This window comes from Nanorana parkeri, unplaced genomic scaffold (assembly GCF_000935625.1).
Source record: "Nanorana parkeri isolate BGI_ZX_2015 unplaced genomic scaffold, ASM93562v1 scaffold703, whole genome shotgun sequence".
Classification (NCBI taxonomy): Eukaryota; Metazoa; Chordata; class Amphibia; order Anura; family Dicroglossidae; genus Nanorana; species Nanorana parkeri.
Window position 1 is genome coordinate 360813 of NW_017306971.1, and position 24656 is coordinate 385468.

At 37.7% G+C, this 24656-nt stretch overlaps 1 protein-coding gene across 1 annotated transcript in view; it reads left to right on the forward strand.

Moving 5' to 3' along the window:
- The window catches only part of LOC108792938 (glutamate receptor ionotropic, kainate 2), a 542451-nt gene that overhangs the window by 315519 nt on the left and 202276 nt on the right, over positions 1–24656 (forward strand). The window contains exons 5-7 of the mRNA XM_018563830.1: positions 332–513; positions 7226–7279; positions 13978–14151. Coding sequence (XP_018419332.1) covers positions 332–513; positions 7226–7279; positions 13978–14151 — 410 coding nt within the window. The remainder of the gene's footprint in view (positions 1–331; positions 514–7225; positions 7280–13977; positions 14152–24656) is intronic.

Here is a 24656-nt window from a genome sequence, read left to right on the forward strand (position 1 = left end):
TATATATCATGCTTTAATGCTTTACTTTGGGTATGTTTTGGGTTTTAAAAAAAGCTAGACATACATTAACCTTCTCAGTAGACACTTAGAATGCTTAAACTATAAGCAAATAAAAATATTAAAAAAGCAAATAGCATTTTTTTAGAAAATGTTTTAGTGTAGATGAGAAAAGTTATGAAATGTGCTGCCTGAAACTTGAATAAAACAACATTTAGGAATATGAATAGTGTAACTGGCTAATATTGAAATGTTTTGTATTTGTATAGCACAATGTAAAGAATAATTCAGAAGATCCTTACCTGCCTTACTGACAGTTGTTTGTCTCTTATAGGTCTCATCCGATTACAAGAGCTTATAAAAGCTCCATCGCGTTACAATTTAAGACTAAAAATCCGGCAATTACCACTTGACACAAAAGATGCCAAACCACTGCTAAAAGAGATGAAAAGAGGCAAAGAATTCCATGTTATCTTTGACTGTAGTCATGACATGGCAGCTGGCATACTTAAACAGGTAAAACAAATAAATAGCATGCTTATTTTTGTTAGCTAATAATTTGAATAATACATTTAAACTATATAATTAGTAAGGTTAAATTATAAAAGCTACAAAATAGTATACATTTACAGAGGAACTCCAGGAATTAACAAAATTAACCCTTGCAATGGGGCCACCTCTGCACTTCAAGGGTTAACAGATCATTTTGGTCAGGGGCTGGATTAAAGAAGGTATACTTAACTGAACCTTGATCCCACTTGGCTGCTAGATCAGTCCCTGCAGTCTCTTCTCCCCTGTGTACTGGTAGTCTAAGCCACACTGATGTCATTATGTCTAATTATGTCTAATGCAGGTCCATTTACCTGCATTAGACATGAGGATGGCGAGGGACAGGTGAGTATATCTTCTGTATTATGGCCCCAAAACAAGCAGTTAACCCTTGCAGTGTGGGGTAGCTCCACTGTAAGGGTTCATTTTGTTAATACCCTGTTTCCCCAAAAATAAGACCTAGCCCAAAAATAAGACCTAGTACTATTTTTGGGAATTGCTAAAATATAAGACCTACCTCGAAAGTAAGACCTAGTTGTGACCATTCCCAGGGCTGATGGTGGCATAAGGGGGAACTTGAAGAGCTGCGGGAGAGGCAGGAGAGAATCAGCAGTGCCAACGAAGCCATTGCTAGAGGAAGCAAGGCGGCACCGTATGGAGCAGAGCCGTGTAAGCCGATGCCTCCTCTATATCGCCTGCTCCTGTACCAGGCGGAGTATTACCAAAATGCACTCCGCCTGTGAGGAATCGATAGGGAAAGTGCGCTTTGCTCATTCTGGCCAGCGCATGGTTAGCAAATTGCTCTTGCAATGGTATGGCACCCCTGATTGCCCTGCTCACCATATTTTTTGTACATGAATAAGTGTGGATTGTTGTACATTAAAAAATTAAAAAAAATAAAACCTACCCTGAAAATAAGACCTAGTTTGGTTTTATGAGCCAAAAAATATATAAGACAGTGTCTTATTTTCGGGTTAACACGGTAGCTGGAGTCCCACTTTATTGCCAGAAACTATAATCATACCTTTACCAAAAAGCTTATTCTCCTTACTGTACACTTCAAATATCTAATCATGTTTAAGACAAATTTAATCTAATTTAACTATTCTCAATTTCACTGAGCTGCCAAGGTAGAAATTACTTGTTTAGTATGCTGATCCGTTATTTTTCTATTGCTGTAACTCCAAAACATTTAAATTAATAATATTAAATCAAAAGAAAAACCTAATATTTATTGACTATTGCTTTACAGACTTTACAATTTCTAGCCACTAACAGAACTATTCCCAGCTCCCAGATCCTAACTTAAGACACATAGGGGTTGATTTACTAAAGGCAAATAAGCTGTTTCCTTTGCAAGGTACTTTTTGCTTAGTGAATAAACTAAAGCTCCCCTGACTTCCACTATCCAATCATGTGCAGGCAAAAATACTGTTTTTTAAATTTTCCTTGCACGTGATTAGATATGTGGTGAATTTTCACCACATAAAATAAGAGAAGTGAAAATGGCCTTGCAAATTGAAAGTTCTCTTGCAAAGTGGTCAGTCTATTTGCCTTTAGTAAATCAACCACTTTATTTTTCCAACTTGTTTTAAGTTTGTTGGGTCCTTTATACTTGAAGGAGTTGCAACTTCAGTCCCTAGGACTGGTGAGCCTCCTGGCCTAGAAAAAGAGGCAATAAGGCAGTGATGATATTCAGTGGTTAAAGAAATTGTTTATTTTTGTGTTTCCACCTTCTCAGTTAAGTTTAGTTCTTTAGTTAAGATTTGGATGTCTCTAGATACCAAGCTTTGTTAAATGGGGCAATGGTTTGTTGTTGGAGAAAACATGTTTTACCTGTTTAGGAATAGATGATGCCCGTGGCTGCCTCTCAAGGAAAAACCCAAATATTCTAAGGTTGCCAACCCGGTTGAGCCTGAACAGCATGTCTAAGGGAAATGTATATGTAAACTGGCAGTTATTTAGTTTTAAGGTGTTTTTTATGTGTTCAAAGGAGACATACCTTGAACATTAAAATGATTAAAATATTTAATCCCACTCTGGCTTCACCACATAGCATCTACAAAATTGTACAATGTTGGTTAAGCTATAAAGTGGTCTTAAGTAAAACTTGAGCCCTTGCAGATTATGTTGAATCTACATAATTTTATTTTATCCTTTTCTAGTGGTGAGTTATTGTTGCAGTTATGAAGTGGAGCATAAATACTGTAATAGATTTTTCAGACCTTCTTATGATCCCTGTAAAGTCACTATCAGAACATGTGTACAAATGGATCTGGGCTATGGGGATAATAATGCACCCAGCTGCTGTGTTCAATTTGTATGAAATACACACAAATTAGCTCAATGAAATCCAATTTACACTGCGCTAAAGTGAATGATCTATATAATATGTGATTCAAATCTGACAAGTTTTGTCTAGGACGTACTTTTCTCAGAAACCACTACTTTCAAAAGTGGGATATAATAAAGTGATAAATATCTGCAAGAAAATAAAATCTCAACAAAGGTATAAACCCGTGATGTACACTGGTCGCATGCGAATAAAACAACAAACTATAAAGTATAAAATAAAATAGTAAATGTCCTTAAAAAATAAAGTGAAAAGTGATGATCAAAAAGTCAATATGTCTATATGTGAAGATTATATTGTTCCGTGCGTCTCAGTGCTCTCAGTGCTCCACGTGTATTAACAGAAAAGGTCCACACTCATCAGATAGCCTTTGTAAATTCGCTTGGGGTATATTCAATTGTTCAATTGGTCTGTCTCTCAACAATCCCTGTGAGAGACATTCGGCAGCACCATCTTCTCCGGCTCTATACAGATATAAAAGCCCCACACCTACTCCAATTCAGGTCTCCTCAGAAAGGAGGTCCAGAAAGCGACCAAAAATAGCTCAAAGGGAATAAATAGGGACATTCATAGTGCAGTATATCCAATAAAAAAACTTTATTAAAAGGTTAAAAATATTCACAAGAGTCAAGAAACAAATTGCATAAAAACACTGCACCAATGTGCTCCTTCTATGTACAGACTGGGGTTTAGTGATCTCAACGTACACCCACTCGTAGAAGTGGAGAAGTCGTGGGGCTTTTATATCTGTATAGAGCCGGAGAAGGTGGTGCTGTCGAACGTCTCTCACAGGGATTGTTGAGAGGCAGACCAACAATTGAATATACCCTAAGCAACTTTACAAAGGCTATCTGGTCAGTGCGCACCTTTTCTGTTAATACACGTGGAGCACTGAGATGCACGGAACATTATAATCTTCACATATGGACTAATTGACTTTTTGATTATCACTTTTCACTTCATTTGTTAAGGACTTTTCACTATCAGAACAACTGCTGTGTTTTCAACCAAGGGATTAAGCCAGGCAGCAACATTTATTAACCTAGTCACCAAGAAGTAATTCTGAAAATTCAGTTCTGAGAGGCCTTCCATATTCCTATGGGCATGTAAACTAAGTATGTTAATAGGTGACTCCTTCCCATTTAAGAATTTTATATTCCCTCCTAGAGTTTAGTGGGAGAGATTGCTACAGTTTGGCATCCATATTTATGAATTTTTTTACCTATTGAATTGGAGTGCACAATGGGTAGACTTCAGGCTGTGTTGACCCAGTGGTCCAATGTGAACAATTGGTTGCTTTTTAAGAGAATGTTTAGTTTTTCTGGGGTGTAAAATATTTTAGACATATAAATAGTTGACTAGAACTTTCCAAATTGTCTACTTATCTGTTCATGTTGATAAAGAATTTCACTGTGGTTAATAAAATCCTGCAATGTAAACTAGGGGGTGCTAAGTCATGGCGACAAGTAGTTTGTTGTTTTTCCCTGCACATTCAAAGATAAAGGCTGCTTGATAAAACAGGTTTTTTTGCATTGAATGTATTTCTTGAAGGTTAAATTCCCTACATTTTATTATTAAGGATTGACAATTTGCTTCAGTGGGATTGTTAGTGTATTCTTCTTTATCGCCAGTATATGTCATCTTTAAATTTATAGTAACTTGGTGTTGCTGCTAGCATTAGGGGTTGATGGATTTGATAAATTACTGCCTTGTTTGTGTCTTAAAGTGATATAATAGCTTACTAGCCACACTGGCTGTCTTTCAGTTTAGCTTTCAATATTGTTGCTGATCTCCCCCAGCAATATTTTGAACCTCTTCTACTGAGGTCAACACAGTAGGGTTCATTCTCCATAGATGGTCAGTCTGGGAATGAGCCACATTTAGGGTAACTTAAAAAATAAAATGGTCAGAAATAATTTGGGCTGTATGCACAATAACTTCAATACTGGGAAAGAGGTGCCCAGCTGTAAGAGCATAACACAATCATGACAGGGCTCTACACATCTTCATTTGATTGGCAGGAGGTAACAATTTTGATTGCAGAACTTCCAGCACCATAAGGGACAATGAATTACACCAGTCCTCTAGGAAAGATGCAGGGGAACAATCTATCTAGTAAAGGCTCTATGGTAAGATTACAATCTCCAAGGAACAGGATGGAAGAAGAGGGAACAGTTTATGTTCAGTATCTTTGAATATAATTCTGTCTAGTTGTGGAGGATTGTATATTGCTACAAGAATCATAAGCTTGTGGTATACTTTGAAGTGTAGCATAACAGGCCAGCTGACTTTTGAAGGAATACGTGAGACCAGTGCTACGACAATGACATCTGCCAAAGCGTATTTTCTTCTGACAAACTGCACTATAAAGCAAGCATAGTTAAAGCTGTTTTTGTTTATGCTTATAACAAAGCCTAAAACTCTTGCAGACTAATAAATCCAAACAAGCCCAGAGCCTCAGGCAAATGAGAGTATATATCTGTCAACACCAAATCAGATTTTGAAAAAATGAGATGTTAAAATAGATCTTGTTAAAACTAATAGATCCTTATTTAAAACAAGCTGATACATTAAGCACACATTTTAATTGTTTGCAAGAATATTTTATGTTTATTTATTGATCTGTTATATTCTGCAAAGATTTTGTGATTTAATGTGAGTCTTGAAATGCCATACACTCTAAATTCATATTTACACTATTACAGTACTTAAAATCCCCTGGAATGTTGTAAATATCTAAAACTATTTACTTACAAAAAACACTCAGGCTATTGTGAAAATGTATTGCTTAAAGCATTCCAGTATGCATTATTTATAAAGTTATTAATATTGCAGAGTCTAGCAGTGAGCAACCTTTCATTTAATTTTATTGTCAGCTAAAAGAAGTTGTTAGTGGCAGAAATATTTTTATTTTACATTCCTGGGGGTTTTGTTGAGATCTTCTCACTTTTGCAGCTGCTAACTTGTTCATTTTAACTTAAAGCAATAGTTATGTGTTTATTATTTCCCTTGTCATTATAAAACTAGAGAAACCCCTTGCAAAGCCATGTTTATTTTACTAGTAGCATTTAAAAGAGTTAGTGAATAGTGTAGTATTTTTGTTGGCTTGTATTTAAGGTATTACATGATAACTTCACTGGCCACAAAACATAACTCAAGTAATTTTTGGGAAAACTCCATTTCTGTGACTATGAAATTTTGTGGTGCCAACTTGCCTGTAAGTTCCATTTGCATATGTAGCGATTTTAGCATTTGTTTTTAAGCATAGACACTCATTTTATAGCTCAGTCAGTCAATTAATCAGTCAGTCAGAGTCAGTATAAGTGAGGTGAAAATGTAGCTTCCACAATATGATTTCATAATAACAATATTTGTGTTTTTTCCTTAAACAGTTGGTGGGAGGTTATGGTTGATTGCAACAGAAAGCAGGCGGCGTATATTAAGTTGTATTTAAAGACTTAAATAATACTCAAGTTCTGTATAGCTTTAAAAAAATGGCTCCATTACTATATAGTATAGATGCTTTTGCCAGGAGTGTTCCTAGCCTTTTTGCTGCTTGAGGCCAGGTTTAGAAAAAAATTAAATAAAACAGTGGCAGCTATGGCAATGTGCATTGTGATATGAAGCTGGGCTGGAGTTTACATCAAACAGAGCATGAGCGGCTGACTACCCGAGGTATGAGCCCCTTGCTGGTCTGCTCTGCATCAGTATGCATCTATGCATTCCTACACAACTTATATCAATGATTCATGGATTTTAGAGGCATTATCTTTGCACCAGAGTAGGGATGGGCTGCGCGTTCGAGTCGAACCTATGTTCGACTCGAACATAGCATGTTCTAACGTTCGCCGAACGGCGAACATTATGGGATGTCCGCGGTCTGTTCGACCGCGGGACATCCCACAATGCACTGCGTCGTCCGAAACGGTAAACCATATCGCCCAGGGCAGTACCTGGACCCCCATACACTTTTTATGGCCAATTACTTGCATATAAGGCTTCAAAATGGGGACATTTAATTTTCTGAGTTCTACCCCCATAGACTTGCATTGAGTTCTAAGTTCGAATTAGAACTTTTTCCATGTTCGAAGGTTCGAGTTAGAACCGAACACGGGGGTGTGTTCGGCTCATCCCTACACCAGAGCACACGTTATACAATGGGCACTCCTGTGCCTCAGTAAAAGTGACTCAATAAAGCATTTCTTGTAGGACCACCTTATTGTAGGTGTACTATTAAGCTGGTGTTTTAAGAATGCTATAATTTAGTGAATAGTGCACATAACAATGTGGTTTGCTGCTTCATGTATTTCATTTTTTATCTTCTAGGCATTAGCAATGGGAATGATGACAGAATATTACCATTATATATTTACCACCCTGGTAAGTAACAAAATATGGATTGTTTACTTAGTCATTCAAGATGTTTCTCATTGCAATTTCATGGGGTTGATTTACTAAAGTCAAATAAACTGTTCTCTTTGCAAGTAAATTTACACTTTACAGTACTAAGTTACCCTTAGCTTGGTGAATGTGGTAAAAATTTAACTTTGCAAAGAATACACAATCATGTGCAAGGAACATTTGAAAAAATAAACTGTATTTTTGCTTGCACATGATTGGGTGATGGAAGTCAGCATAGCTTCTCCTCATTCACTAGGCTAAGGGGAAACGTCCACTGCAAAATGCAAATTCCCTTGCAAAGTGAACAGCCTATTTGCTATTAGTAAATCAGCCCCCATGTCTCATTTCAATCACACATACATAAATGTTCACCTACTGTATATTTTAAAACTCTGTCTGTAGTCAGACGTCCTTAAAAAGTCTTAACTGAAAGGGTTCTACTGAATGCATGTGATGGATGTATCTCCAGCAATGCACAGTAAATTAAATATGATGCTGTTTAGGCAATACCTACATTTTGTTTCTCCCAAGTCTCTACAAAAGCCATGTTGACCTTTACAATACAAATTAACTGTGGGCTCGTTTGAGCAGGACCCTGTTCTCCTCCAGTGCCATGTTTTTATAGCTGTTTCATTTGAGATTTGGCATTTGCACAACTTTGTTTTATGTTATATAGCATTGCATAGAAAGTTTGCAAAATAAAAAGGATAAAAAAATATAAAGCATTAGTGAGTGCAGTCCCTTCAGTTCTAATTCACTTTGGTCTAAATGCAGAAAATATTTTAATAATAGGACATATATGGAACGTTTTATGTTCTGTTTTTATTGGCGTTTATGCTGACAGTATATGTGGAACATTGTACTGAATAAATGTACTGTAAATGTGAACATTGCACTGAATAGTTAAATAAAATGTATAAAACAAACAGGCAACAAAGGTATCATATGGACCTAGGAAAGGAGAAAATATTTTTCATGTCATAAATTTAGGAGCACACACTGTCCACAATCTTGCCAGTCAGTGAATATATGCTATATGTATACTGAATATATAAGGTACTCTAAGGTGAAATGAGTAGTAAGCTTATAAAATATCTAACTCTGTCAACTGAGTGCATTTTTAAATGTGAACTCAAGAGGTCAGTTTAACACAGTTTAAAAGACAACTTTGTACAAAACATAAATTCAGTGATACCTATAGGAGGTGAAATACTATTTGGATGTGTTTGCTCTTTGTTTTGACTGCACACTAGACATGTAACCCCTTCAAAAAATGTGTTTTGTTTTGGATCAATTCAGTTTTTTTTATTTTTTATCTGATTGGCCAGAGAACAGTCACATGTCTGACCTAAATTTGGACGGTTCTGAATTTGTCAAAACATTCCGATTTGTTCGCATCCCAACGCGTTGAAATTCAAAAATTTTGTATACATTCAAATGTCCAGCTTTAACAAAATTTGTATGAATATCCATTCAGAACAAAACAAAATGTACATGTCTACTGCACACAAACAATGTAATGTTCATTATAGCCTGTAGAAGGGACCTGTTTTGTCTTTTATGATTCAGGCAGCTGCCCACTCATTGATCACCTTAGTCATGTAACAGGGTTAAATTAAGACTAATGTCTATCAAGTTTAGTTCAGTTCAATAATATTATAATATGTTATACATTTTATCCAAAAAGAAAAACTATACCCAGAATTGTGGCAACTGCCATTTTGTTCTCCGGAGGTGAATTCCAATATCTGCAGCTGGAAATTGTATTTTTATTATTAAAGACATTTAATCCCTATATAGGATAACTTTACAACCTCTTCTGACAAATGTTTCTTAAACTTAACTCCACTGGCCACCCTTACAATGGATTATTAATTTGCTTAACCTTTTAAGATCTGCACTAATTATTATAACCAGGGTTGAAAAATCCACTCTTCTGTGACGAGAGGACGGTGGAGCCCGACGAGCAGCATCCCGACCGGCTGTTGTAATTACACGGCCGGCCGGGAGCTTAACACAGTCAAACGATCGAACGTCTCTAGAGACGCTCGATCGCTTGTATTAGCAGCTGTCACTGCCGTTGCCGGTCCAAAAGTCCCCACCCCCCACATACACACGCAGATATGCGTTGGGTGCGCCTACGTGCGAAAACGACGATTGGACTACTGTGCCGCACATGTTACATATCGCCGCGGAGTGAGAGCAATAATTTTAGAGCCATTAATCACTGATGACATTAAACTGATGAAATGTTTAAGGTGATGCAATCATTGACATGAGCAATGTTAGGCATCGGGTAAAGTAGTTTAAAAAGGAAAAATTGAAATTTATGACAAGGCAACGAATGGTGCCATTCAAGCTCTTCTCATCCAAAGAAATTCCAATCTGTAGAATTTTTCCAAATTGGATTTGAGGCCTGGGTAAAATTATGGTACAAATGCAGTGAATGTGATGGGGACTATGTGTCAGGGGGTAACCCTGAGTAGAGGTAATTAAAGGCTAACTGTATGTATGTTCATTGTTTACATCTCTGCATAATTAGAGTGATAACAAAGTCAAAAGGTTTTTAAGGTTGCTCAGATTCTGATGAAATCACTTACAATCAATGCTGCTCCTTGATGTTTAAAAGTTTTAGTTTCCTGCACAATCAGCTGTTCACCTAAGCCTTGCCCCTTATATGCTGTTTTAGGGTGGCTCCTTTCCCTTGCAGGGTCCTATGAAGCCACCCTTGTGTGTGCTAGTAAGCTGTGTGTGTCTCCATAAACACACATTCACAGCAGGGCAAGCCACTCTACTACCCCTGCTTTCCTCTCCTTCTCGCCTACCTTCTCCAACCTAATAGATGGACAGTTGTTGCAGTCAGCTGCTTGGAAACATGATTGATGACAGTAAATGCTTGGGCAAAAAATTTAAAGAAAAACTTTGCTAGGCAATGTATATTTGTCGGCTTGGGATTCGTGATATAATGTTTTTTATATATATATATATATATATATATATATATATATATTGTGAGATTTAGCTTCCAATGGTAGCGCATTAAACGATAAATTGCATGCAGGTGTACCAGGAGGTAGTCTACTCCTCCTTATAAGGTGCAGGGATGCACTGGAGGCCCAGCAACCAAAAATGCACGCTGGGACCCCTAGTGCGTCCCCACATCCAAAATAGTCAAACTAGAAAAACATGGTACCTGCATGAATCTATAACCAGCCTTTATGGCAGGGCTGGCATTTACCATTCTCAGCCTAATTTGAAATTTCACCTAAAAAAAAAAGGGGTGCGTGTTACTGTAAGGAAAGAATACATATTTTAAATAGAAAATATATATATATATATATATATATATATGTGTGTGTGTACCTCATAATTTGATCATGTAGATTAAATATTAAACATTGCTTCTAACAAATCTAACAGACCTATTAATATTGCATTTGAAGTCACATTTAACAAAAAACATGTTCATTAATTCATTAAGGTTTTAAAAACTGTGTACATTAAGGTATCAAAGCAGCATAATGATGTTTGAGTACTTGCTTTATATCGTTATTAATTGTATTTTTTTTAAATGAACATATTTACAGCATGAGTTGTACATAAATTCACCTTTTGAACCTACATCCATTACTGAACCAAGCATTACCAAGTCATTATAAAAGAGCATGTTTGTTTACAATCATGAGCTATAAATTTGACTCTGAACAACATCAAAATTAGCTGTATGACAGTAAAGCACACAGATTTCCTACTGTTAATGCCTAACTCTGATGCATTTCAAAGGAGTTCCTTTTCTATTGATTTGATACAAAATCAGTGACATATTTACATAGAGCAGAGTAAACCTTTCCCTGCTCTGTCTTTTTTTTTTATTCTGACATCGGAGCAGCCAACTGCCGTTAGAATAATAAAAAAAATAAAAAAAACAGCATAGGAATGCATAGCTACATTCCTATTGGCTATTTCAATTTGCAATAGCCAATAGCAAACTAGCTATTGCACTCACCCACTGCTTCTGTCAATCAGCAGAGGGGACCTGAAGTTCTCCATCAGGTCCTGTTCTAGTGATTGACAGCAGCAGAGGGCGGGTGCAATAGCCAGCTTGCTATTGGATATTGCAAATTGAAATAGCCAATAGGAATGTAGCTATGCATTCCTATGCTGATTCTTTTTTTTATTCTGACGGTAGCAGAACCGCCGGGTTCTCAGTGTAATGACTGATCAGCGTCCCTGGTTTCCAGGGACGCTGTTCCATCATTAGGATGAGAGCTTAGCAGAGCTGTCATTTTTTCGATATCACCACCGACTCTGACAAGCTCTCATTGTAATGACAGCTGGTCCCGGCCAATAGAAAACAGTTGGGCAGAGCTAACTGTCACTGCTAGCTCCGCCCAAACGTTCTCTACTTTATTTTTTCTACTTTTTTAACTGCTTTTCTATTCTGCTCGGTACCACAGAGGTACCGAGCGGCATTCAGCTATTCACTCACTGCTGTTCGGCATCTATGAGAATAGGCCGAACAGCAGCGATTAGCCTGCCAGAGGTTCGGCTCAGCCGATCCAGATGTTGGATCGGCTGAGTCGAACTCCTTCTGCAGTTCGGGTTGGCCGAACATGCTGGGCATGTTCGGCCGACCCGAAGCCAGCTGCAGCAAGCCGATGTACGGCTGATTTTAGTCAGTGTACAGCTGAAATCAGCCGTACAAGCCTGAAGTGAATAGCCAAACAGCGTTCGGCTCACTTCACTTCGGGTATATATATAGACCCCTATATATTTTCTGAAAGCCAAGACCCTATAGAATAAAATGGCAGTTGCAAATTTTTAAGTTGCACGACATTGGCGCAACTTATTATCAAACCCCAACATTTTGTGTAAAATGAACTTAAGTTAAATTTACTGCCTCAAAACACAATATAAAACCATTTTTGGTAAAATATAAAATATGAGGTAACAACGAGTAAATAGATGCCCAACATGCCCAGGTTAAAATTGTGTGCGTCCGTGAAACTGTGACAGAATTCAGTACACCAAAAAGTCCATACACGCAATTTAAAAGCCCCCACAGGTCATCAGTTTAGAGATACGTATAAATAGTGGCTCTAGAGTTATTGCTCTCACTCTGGCGTGTGCGGCGATACCCAACATGTGAATCGCGATCATCGTTTTCGTACGTAGGCGCACCCGACGCGTGTTTACATGTCCAAAAGACCCTCAGTGTCACCTTTACACTTGATATAAGCTATTGAAGTGCAGATCGCACTTCAATAGCTTATTGCTGGGCTTCAGGAGCCCAACACTGACAGCTACAGGACCAGAAGTGATGCAATACGCGTCACTCCCGGTACCATAGTCTCGACAGGTCACCGGCACACACACAGATGAATTCAATATCTCTTAGATATGTTTATTGAAAAATGTCAAAAATGACATGCCGTGACATTTTTCAATAAACATATCTAAGAGATATTGAATTCATCTGTGTGTGTGCAGGTGATTTGGTGAGACTATTCTGAGCTTTGCACGGCGCCATACATGTGATCACCAGAGCACCACCACCATTGGAAGGTTGCAGACCATAAGGAGCATGGGTGGTTCTTGGAAACACTCCCGGTGCCATAGTAGGGGGAGGGGATCAACAAACAGATGTTCATTGCTCCCCCTAGCAGAGCCCAGGAAACAAGGCAGGGTGTTGGACGGGGGGGGGCGGCCCAGTTACTGGATCGTAGATACCGGATACCGGCTCTACAAAATGGTACAGACTCCCAGTGGCTAAAAGCCGCCAGGAGTCTGTGTAACCCCTTCAGACTTCATGGCGGGAATATCCCATCATAGGTCGTGAAGGGGTAAGATTCTGTCAGCAAGTTAACTTCCTGTTGCAGGCTAACATTGCCAAGTCACCGCCTCTCAATTGTCAACAACTTTGTCAGCCTGCCATATGAGATCCCTTAGTTGGTGGTTGGTGATATACTATATATCAGGTTTAACAGATAAGCAACCCAATGGAAAATTAAAGGAGTGCACATGGCAAGCTTAGAAACCTACAGCTAATTGTAAGGCAATGGCTTACCATTGTAATACTTTAACAGGGTGTGCTGTTATTTGCAATATTTCAACATAAGAAAATTTGCAACAGATTCACAAAAACAGTTTGCTTAAGAGAAATTTATACAGTGAGTCATGAGTCTTAGCATAATAAAAAAATAAATTTAGGGGTTACATACACAAGCAATTCTTTGCTTTGGTTAAGCACTGTAAATTCAAAACCTGAATGACTACCAGGCACATTCAGGTGCCTGCATATAGCTGTCAACCTCTTTTTCGGAATTCTGATATACAAATGTTACTTGCAAAGGAAATCTGATGATTGACCTTCCCCTTCCTCCTCCTACTGCACTTGGAGGAGGTCATAAGGTGCTAAAAAATTTGCGTGCTAAGGTGCTAAAAATAACTTTCAGTTATGCTGTTTTTTGACTTGTGCATATTCCACAATAGGCTGATGTTGTTTGCTAATCAGTGACACTCGAACACCTTAATTAAAAAGAGGCAAATAAATTAAATGTGCTGCAGATCCTTATTTTTGCCATTTTAGTAAATGAATACAGCTACTGTGATAGCCAGAACATTTTACTCTACAATCTGTAATTAAACTATGCTTTTTATTCATTTTGTATCTTCAGGACCTATTTGCATTAGATGTGGAGCCATATAGGTACAGTGGTGTTAATATGACTGGATTTAGAATTTTGAATATAGAAAACAGCCAAGTTTTATCTATAATTGAAAAATGGTCTATGGAAAGATTGCAGGCACCCCCAAAACCTGACTCAGGATTACTGGATGGATTTATGACGGTAAGATTTCTTAATTTTTACATTTTTTAAATGGGTGAAAGGTTTATTATTATTCTTAGCACCTTTTCATGTTCAAAGGCAAGTCAAACTATTATAAAGACCCTATAACTGCTTTGCATATCAAAATGCAATATTTTTTCTAGCATATGTTAGACTTATGTTGTTCATTTGGTTATTATTAGCAGACAAATTTACAAAGAAAAAAATACCACGTTTAGTTTATTTAATACAAAATGTGTTAAAAACTACTAATGTTGCAATTATTTTCATTAAAATGTTATCTTTTACCTAGAACACAGAAACCCCAAATGCATGTATGTTTTACACATATGGTATGGGTATATGTTTTAAAAACAATTTTACACATTTTTAGATGTGAACTCAAGTAAGCATTTGAGATATGAAGGAAATCAGCAAATCAATAATGCAATTAATCAGTAGAATCAGTAGAAATATTTAAGAAATCAATTAGCCTATAAAGCTAACCCCATTTGATATAATTACAGCCTAATCAATTATAATGTAGTATTCTTTATTAAATAAACTACATAATATAATTGATAAACCTAAACCACCTTACCTAACAAAATCAGGCATTGGGTTTATTTAACTTAAATTGGTAGCAAACTGCTGTGCAAAGGGTGGGTTTTTGCAATGTGGTGCAAGTATGCACATCATCCTTTCACACTTTGGCAAACGTACCTTACCTTGTCTGTAGTAATATTTTTAAAAAATATGGTTTTCAGCACCATCTCCAGTGTGCTGACACTAAAATGACAGTCCAGGTAATCATTGCATGTATTTTGCACAGCATGGATTCTTCTCCAGAGCTTGCCACAGAAACGTACTTGTTGGGGGGAAGTTTATCTTTAATTGGTGGACACCCTTACCATGGAGAAAATAGCAAATTCTATGAGACTCATTTTGGTGAGGCATTGCCTTCTATTGCCACCTCATGAAGTCATCTCTGCTCCTCCCATAAACCCAGGTACACACAGATGTATGTTAGTTCACAGGAAGCCTCCATAGTGAAACCCTAAATTTGCCAAAAATAATGATGCCCATGGATGAAATAGTTTTCAAATAATATTAACTCCAAAATCTTTCAAATCAAATTAAATTATACATCTATCTGGAAGCAAGCTTAATTAGAAAAAATATCCATGTGCTGTTAAACCAAGGTTGTAGGGGACTGAAGCATCTAATAATTCAATGTCAATGCTCACCCACAATAATTTTTCATCTAACCAACCATAATCTAACTGCCGTAAGATGTCCCTTATGTCATTTACAAAGACAGTTGAGAGACAAATGGATTAGCTTACAATTAACATATTTCCCTACATTTTCAATAGATCCATCAGTCCCTAAAATTATGGGGAATTAAAAAGGGGAGGGACATACAGATTTTTTTGCTTTATGGAATATATAGAGTGGGAGATATTGTAATCACATGTAATCTTACTCATTTGTAAGTAACACCATATCCAAACCGTGTACTACCACCAGGAAGAGAGTTTTATTATTAATGTATTTCATTATAACTAGTTTAAATAATAATATATTTTCTTCTGAAACATAGTGCATTTTGTAACAATGGATAAATTGCACCCAAATTCCACTGTATTCTCTTTCACCTCAAAAAAACATTTCAATGTTTCCATGAGGTCATAATCTTAGGTTTAGCCCTTAAATTATTTTGGGGTATAAAGGTTCCAACCTTTTCCAAATGTCAAATGTATCTAAATGATCTTGTAACTAAGCTTCACAATCTGTTTAATCTTCTACCAGTTTGGAAGAAAAATAATAAAGTTATTCTCACTCTTCACTCTTCCCTTCAGCAGGTGTTAAATCACTCTTCCTTTTGTTGCAGCCCCTTTCCTCTGTGTTTCTGGTTCTTTTTATTAGTGACCTCTTTCTCTTCTCTGTGCACTTTAATCATCTAATTATGTGCAAGAAAAACATTTAGCTTTTTAATTTTACTTGCACATGATCAGGTATCAGTGAACAGTGTGCACTACTTCAACCTATTTCATCTTCAATCTAAGATAAATTAATATTCTTTTTTCCAGCATAAACAAGCATCTACTTATTCATTTATTCATATCTCTTGCAAAATATTTTTTTTTTTTTTTGCATTTTACTAATTTCTGTATGTAGGTAATAAATAAAATAATGCTTGGTGCCCAGCATAAAATCTGACTTATGAAGTAGAGAATCTTGATAAAAGCAAACCCTAGGAAATACCTAGGAAATGGTTGCACACACATGAGCAGCATTTGTTCTTGTTCTGGATACTTTGTAAGATGAAATGAATTAGGGCTAGTGTAAACAGACTTTTGTGCTTTGCACTTTTTTAAATCAGAATTGGATTAGTTCAAGGCACACGTTCAATCCCCTGATCAAGATGGCTCTGAACCACTTGGACAATGAGCAATCCTAACCTAAAATCAGCATTTTTTCTCTCACCCTCTGACACCCTACTTATTACAAGACCTGTGCAGCAGAGAGGTAAGATTCCACGATCAAGGGGCACAGAGAGATGGGGAGGATGCCATCACAGAGACCAAGCGCCTCCAAGATGGTGGGTTCATAGTGTATTGAAGATGCGCCGGCACCTGCGCCTCCACAGCTGCTTCTGGAGGTAAATGACACCTCTTCTCTATATAGTGTACCACACTCACCTGAAGATAATACAGAGACAGAAAGAGATATAGCCTTGCTGGCAAAAATTCAAGTTAAAGTATACTTCAGGTTAAGATGACCACTAATTTAACAAGAGAGATGAAGGATAGGCACCCACATTGACATGCTGGAGACAAACTGGAAAATGGACAGTGTTATTGTGATTTTTGATTCACAGTGCTGGACACAGTGGTGTTGGTTTCCAAAAGGCAAAAATACTTCATTTTACCAGGGAATCTTCACTTTGCAAGGGAATTTATCATTAGCTAAGTGAATGTGGTAAAAATTAACTTTGACAAAAATATCCAGACAAGTGCCAAACTCTTTTTTTTTACGTCAGCAGAACCGCCAGCCAATAGAAAACAGTTGTGCGGAGCTAGCTGTCACTGCTAGCTCCGCACACTAGTATTTTTCTATTCTGCTCAGTCACTGCGGTTCGGCATCTATAAAAATAGACCGAACAGCAGCACGTAGCCTGCCGGAGGTTCGCTTAGCCGATCCAGATGTTGGATCGGCTGAGTCAAACTCCTTCTGCACTTCGGGTCGGCCGAAGTGCAGAAGGAGTTAAATGTACGGCTGATTTCAGCTGATATACGGCTGATGTACGGCTGATTTCAGCGTTCGGCTTACTTCGTTAGTCACTCGGCTGCCTACGGCAGCTTAGTGAATAGACCCCCACAATATTTTAAAAACATAAGAACACTACAAAACTAAAATCACAGCACAATAAATGCAAATATACATTAAGTGTTTTAAAATGAGGTAAGTGCAAATGTTTTTTTATCACTAACAGTGATATACACAACAGATTTAAAGAAATTCTGTAAACATCATACATGATAGACTGCAACAGTACTCTTGCTGGACCACATCCTAATTCCAGAGCAGGCATGTTGATTACAGCAATGCTAAACAGATGCTTCACTGCCTAGTAACTAGTAACCAACCTGCCAGTAGAGAATGTACATTTCCATCAGAGGCTTCTCAGTCAGGTAAGTATTGTTCCCTTAGAGTAACAATATATCAGACAATATCTGTCAAAATATGCACATATATGCTGATTATACAATGGTAAATACAGTGCAAGAAAAACTATGAAAATCCAAAATTGTAAAATGGATTGTACTTTTCTGTTTCACATGGAAAGCATTTATATTATACAACTTTGTGTTACTACATTCTGTTAAATGAAACAGTGATAATTCTGGGCAGCCTGAAAATATGCACATGCCAACACTTCTTATGTTATTTTCACTGCTAGAAAAATATAGGACACTCAGCAAAGATCTTAGCTTTTGAGACAAATACCTATTATATACAGTACACACTCATTTGTCATTATATAGCTCCACAGTGCTTACACATTACGCCTTTACTTTAGCTGAAGAAATAAATAGAAAAAGGAATTGGATTCATGGATGGGCTCACAAGGATCAGTTAACTCATTTAATTGGTCCCTAAAGCAGCAGTCAGAGTTTAAGCATCAAGCCAACATTGAACTATTGCTCTGATTTTAAAAATGTGTATGTGCAGGTTGATGATACAAACGAGTGACTGAGATAATTGGTATAATTTCAAATGGCGTTGTCAACAATTCCCCCCCCCCTTGTAATTGCATTTAACACTAGATCTTTGTGTTGTTTACCTATCAACAAGAAATTACATGAAATGAATGCTTCTTTTTGTAATTATATGGAACATTTTTTCAGACATACAAATTATCTTCAATAGTTGCCATCCACAGATAAGATAGTCATGATCCCAAAAAATACTTTGCTTACCCACTATACTGTAAGAAATATATGTTTTCATTTTATATATTGAATTAAAATGAATGTATAACTATTTTGTACACTTTCTTTTATATTTATTACGGTAAGAACTTAAAAAATAAAAATAAACCATTCTTTTGTATAAATATTAAATATTACATATAAAGATTATCCAGCCAGAAAATAGGATTGTAGTCTCCTTTTGATATATGCAGCTATTTACAGTAACTTTCACAGCCTCGATTAGGGATCAATGAATCTGGGCAGGATCAGTATGAGCTGGATTTTCTCAAGGCTAATAAGCAACCTATTGTTGGAAAAGGTCATTGGTAGCTCGACACTGTCATGGGAGATGCCTTAAATTTACAAGTGGTGTTACAGAACAGTATGATGTAGTCCTTTTAAAGTGACAGTATGAAAACGGAACAAAATGGGGTTCCCCTTAAAACTCAAACCAGGCCCTTATCCAGGAATGCAGCTTGGGTGGCCAGAAAAGTTAGGACAGCAAGTGTGTCTCCTTCTTCAAAAGCCATACCAGGCACAACGTCATTCATCATTCAGTGGGGATCCTTGCAAGGGGTGGGGGAGGGCAGCAAAGTCTCCCCCTTGCAAGGTATCTTGTCCCAATATTGAGGGACAAGGGTATCTTCCTTCACCTGGTCCTTAAAAAGTATGTGAGGGTTTAAGGAGGGAATTTTAGAGGAATCTAAAAGTACCCCGTCTCAGGGGACATTAGTGAAATTTCTTTATTATTTACAGGAAACTTTTGGAAGATTTGGCAGGGGGGGGGGCCTCCCTTTCCTGGCCATCCAGGTTACTTGCATGGATAAGAGCCTGGTTAAAATTTTGAGAGAACCCCATGCCCTTTTCCCTAATCTGTCCTAAGGGACAGTACACGTTTTGAAAAATGGTGTGGAGTTGCTCTCTTAATATTCCAACCAAGCTTTTATCCAGGAATGCAGTATGGGTTGCTAGAAAAAGGAGCATTGTTAACATGCACCCCCTCTTGAGCCAGACTAGGCCATATGCCTTTAAACATTGCAAGGCACCTTGTCCCAATTTTGATCCCCAAAAATGATGTAGGGGCTTATGGGGGGGGAATAATAAAGAATATAAAAAAGCCCCCCCCCAAATATCCACCTCTTCCCTAAGGAAATGAGAACAGGGGCAGGCACTTTAGTACCCCTTACCTATTCTTACAAAAAATACACACATAAAGGACATAAAGTGCTTTAAATACCAGCACCAATCATGATGTCCAGTGATGGAAATATATTGTCAATCATGGTATCCAGTGATGTAAATCCTTGTCAGTTATGATGACCCAACATCAGCAGATGTGTACACATTGCACTGCTGCAAAATTACAGCTCCCCAGTGCTGTGATAAAGAATATTATAGCAGCCAGGAAATTGGCCAGGTGAACTTGCCTATTTGGGCCAAATAGTTTGATCGGTCTGCAAACAGGTTGGATGGGTTTGAGGCAAACCCAAATCTCATCTTGAGCAGTGAACTACCTTTAGACAGCCAAGTTTAACGTTTGATTCAGTTAAAGCAAGTCACAAAACAATCATCTTCTGCTATGATGACTCTTTTGCTAACCTAAAGAGCTAAAGCTCTTTTGGAATCCTTTACAATGTAGTAAATGTTTATTTGTAAAACAAAATAGTATAGTTCTGTTCTGTGCTAGGCCTCATACTGTTTAACCGGTTTATTAAAGGAGAACTATGAGGTGAGTGCTTTTCACTTCTAGCCGACCTGTGACAATGAGACTGTGACAGGTCGTCTTAGTAGATTGGGAGGCGAGCGAACACATACCGGCGTTCGCTCACTTCTCGATCCTGTCACAGCTCATTGCCATGACAGGGGAGTGGCTGGATTGCCCCCTCCCCGCTCTGATCCTCCAGCGCTGACTGGCAAAACGGACGTGGGAGGGGGCGGGTACAACTGGCTCTGCCTCTAGATAAGCAGAGCCAGCTGTCACTCACGCAGCTGGGCGGATCCAGACATAATTGTCGGGATCCGCTTCAGCTGCGGCATCTAAGTATACCGCAAGCTGTAGCTCACGTTATACTGAGCTTAGGGTGACGGGAGTACACTAGTTTGTGTCCTCCCGTTACCCTAAGGAGAACTATGGGGAAAAGCCCTAACCCCATAGTTCTCCTTTAATCATATTGGTGAGTGTGGTTAATAGCACATAGGGTTGCTGTGTTTGCAGATAATACTAAAATTTAGAGGGTAATAGACACAGACTTAGACATTACAACATTACAGGAGGACCTGAATGAAATAGGGGACTGGGCAACTAAATGGCAGATGAGGTTTAATGTCAAAAAATGTAAAGTAATGCACTTTAGGGTTAAAAACAGGCAAGCAGAATACACATTAATGGGTACTGCACTAGGGAAGTCAGAAATGGAAAACGATTTGGGCGTCATATTAGACCACAGATTGAATAATAGCTTGCAATGCCAGGCTGCAGCAAACAAAGCTAGCTGTACTGTCTTGCATTAAAAAGCGGATGTACTGTAGAGACAAAGCGATCATTTTGACACTTTATAGATCAATGATTCGGCCTCATGTTCAGTATGCGGTTCAGTTTTGGTCACCAGCCCACAGAATAGTAAAAAAAAAAAAAGATATAATATAACAATTCAAAAACATACAAAATTATCCAAACTATTAAAGTTTACATGTTAATGTATGAAATGATACAATATCAGTTTAGCCTTGTTAAATGCCTTAGTTGAGGCTCCTTTACTGTACTGGAGGATGCCATTATCTCAAGCTTGTTGTTAATTCTGGAGTAGTTCACACCAGGATCTTCTTAGAATTAATACATACCCAGCAGGATAATGTCTGCCTTTACTGCAGGTTAGGAATTACAAAAACAGTTAGGAAGAGAAAGTACAGAATTCCTTTATAGTTATACTATACCTTAAAAAACCTTTCTGCTATTCCAACAAAACATGACAATGAGATTTTATAACTTAAAATATTTATTAAAAAATAGCAGAATTCAAGTGTAGAATTTAACAGATTCTTCTTAAACAAGTCAAAGCAAACTAGTGCTGGATACATTAAGGATGACAATCACCTTCACATCTATATGAATGTATTTATTTTTTATTTATTTCTAATTGAAATGTTTTAAAATATAATTTCAGCAGCAATATTTATTATTCGCATAGTACAAATTTCCTTAACTCATTTTAGATTTTAATTTTAGATTTATCTGTATCACAAAACATTGCTTTTATATTGCTTATAAAGAGCTAAATACATCTAAAATGAATGCTTGTTTATCTTCTTTTGTGTCATATTTTTATTTTTGTTATTTGACAATTCAGTTAGTGTTTGTAGTGAGTATGCTGTAAATACACATTCTGTTTTTCCCCAGTGAGTAATTATGGTTCTTCAAGAAAGGAAAACATTTAAGAAATTCTGAAAATCGTAGTAAAATAAATGTTTACATGCCCTTCTCTCTTGATGATACATAACAGTTTTGTCATGTGCTTAGACAGCATATATAAAAAACCTACTCTTACACAACAAATTAATTAAAAACAGGAAAAGATACAACTTAGGCCCACATTTCAAAAGCAATGCAACAAAATTTAGATATTGCTTATGACTATCTGAGAATGAAGGGAATATGGCTAGGGCTGACTTTTACTAATTGCATTTCCCAATGACAAAAATCCTTCAGTCATCATTATCTAAAATTTGAAGTTGCAATGCATGACAATGTTGCTTGACTGTGTCTTTTTAAACGATAGATCTGCTAATCTTTGAGCAGCTCGAGATGCTCTAAGACGAAAGGGTGTTCATTAGTATTTACAGCAAACAAGAAAAAGGAATATTGTAAGGGGCATTCTAAATGATAGTAAAGAGAGAGGTTAAAGTACAGAAGAGGGAGGTGGGCTTAGGTTATGATTATCTTAATATATTGGATTTTAAGACCTATTTAAATCAATAGAATCCGCAAGATCAGTCCAGTGGGCAAGGGAGACGATACCAGATGAGAGGAATACCACAAAACAGATCTCTGTTTTGTAACAAACTTTCCAGACGAAGACACTAACACAGAAGTGTTAAGGGCATCCGGACCATGGCATAACCTGTATGTATAGCATTATAAAAGCAGATCCCAATACCAGTGAGTAAAGCCACTATCTTGTGGTATAAATGGCATGTAGCATGCCAATCAAAGTTGCAGGATACCAAAAGCAGCTTTGTGGTATCCTTTAGGCCCCATTCACACTAAGCGGCATACCTTTTGCAGTGGATCCACGCGCCCGGAATAGCGCGACTTTTGGGGCCACGTTCCAGCGACGATCCAGCGGCGGTAGCGCGATCTTCCCCGTCGGGCTCCATTAAAAAATAGAAAAATCGCACAAAATCCGCCGAAAAAAGGGTCCTGCTGGAGCGACAGCGACGATCGACGGGCGACATGGAGCTAAGACAGCTCCTTTGAATAGCATTGGCCGGCGACTTCTTGTGATATCACGCGGCAAAAATGCACGATATCGCCGCGGAAATCATGCGATAAATCCTTAGTGTGAATGGGGCCTCAAAGAACTGCTCACTTTCGTTTAAACAGCTACTAGCGTTTATAAAAGACCCCCAAACCATATATTTCCTGAAAGCACCGGCCCAGTAGAATAAAAAGATAGTGCTAATAATTTGGTAGGTCCTGTGATAATTGCGCAAATGTTTATTAAGTCAATATGAAAATGATAAAAATACACAATTTAATTGATAAAAGCACACTAAAATTAGTATCAGTGCACAGAAAAAAAACTTTTCTGACTAAATCTAAAAGATAAAACTGTTTTGAGTTAATAAATAACAAATATTTCTACATTTTAAATTGCATCTTCTTGTGAAATGGTAAAAAATGAAGTAACGCAAAATTGTAAAAAATCATTGTGTGTGGTGTGCTGGTGTATGGGTTGTAATAAAATGATAGATAGCATACATTTAATTGCAACACAGCATATCACAACACATGCCATGCCATGCACTGCCACAGTTAAATTAATGTTATTTTTTTAAAGAAAAAAAGAAAAGAATCAAGCACTGTGATGCATTCTAACAATGCACTGCAGCACATGCGCACGGTGTGTACATCACAATGTGGTGCATACTGTTGCATGTGTATGTTATCTGTGTGGGGGGAGGGGAGTTGTGTTTTTTATTATTATTTATTTATTTTCAGATCTATTTTAATTTCTGTTATTTTTTTACTGCTCAGGGGGCTTCAGAGAAATATCAGAGGTCTAAACAGACCCCTGACATTTCCTTTTTGAAATAGAAAAAGAGATTGAGGACACAGAGTCCTCAATCTCTTTTTCTGTAACTTCTGTTTAAATGAATGGAAAACGTTAAGCACAAGGGCTTCCCATTGGTTCCCATTCCCAAAAATATTTACTATCAACCAGTTTCTGAATGGGTTGAAGCCTCTGTAGTGAGTGCTTCTCCCCATTGAGAAACTAATGAATGAACAGGAAGTAATGTAAAGCACTTCTTCTTCATTCATAACTGGGGACACATTGTAATATGTGTCCCAAGTTCTTTACAAATATTGGAGTGATCACCTGATCACTCCAGTGTTTGCTCTGCACAGAGGATTGGTAAATATCACAGATATTTACCGATCCTCCACATGGCCATGCACAAAGACGCTGTCATCCTGAAACTGAGAGGATGACAGCATCTCTCTTCCCCGTGGCTCCTTTCTCCTCCCACTAGGCCATCCTGGAATAGAAGCGGCTCCCTACTCTGCCCCCCCTGGCTTCACCCGTCCATTTTTCCTCAGATCCCTTCTGCCCTTACAGGCGGGGGAAAGCAGCGGGGATCTGAGGAGAAGCATGGAGCTGCTAAAGGCAGGGAGGAGATGACAGATGCCGGCGGCCACTGTCAGCCGCTGCCGGCAGTGCTGTGGGGGGCATCTGAAATTGTTGTTAATAGCTCTCCACTATTATTTGAAAGGGGAGAGTCAAGAGAACCATTCTCATATAAGTTCATGGTCGCTTTAGTGACCAT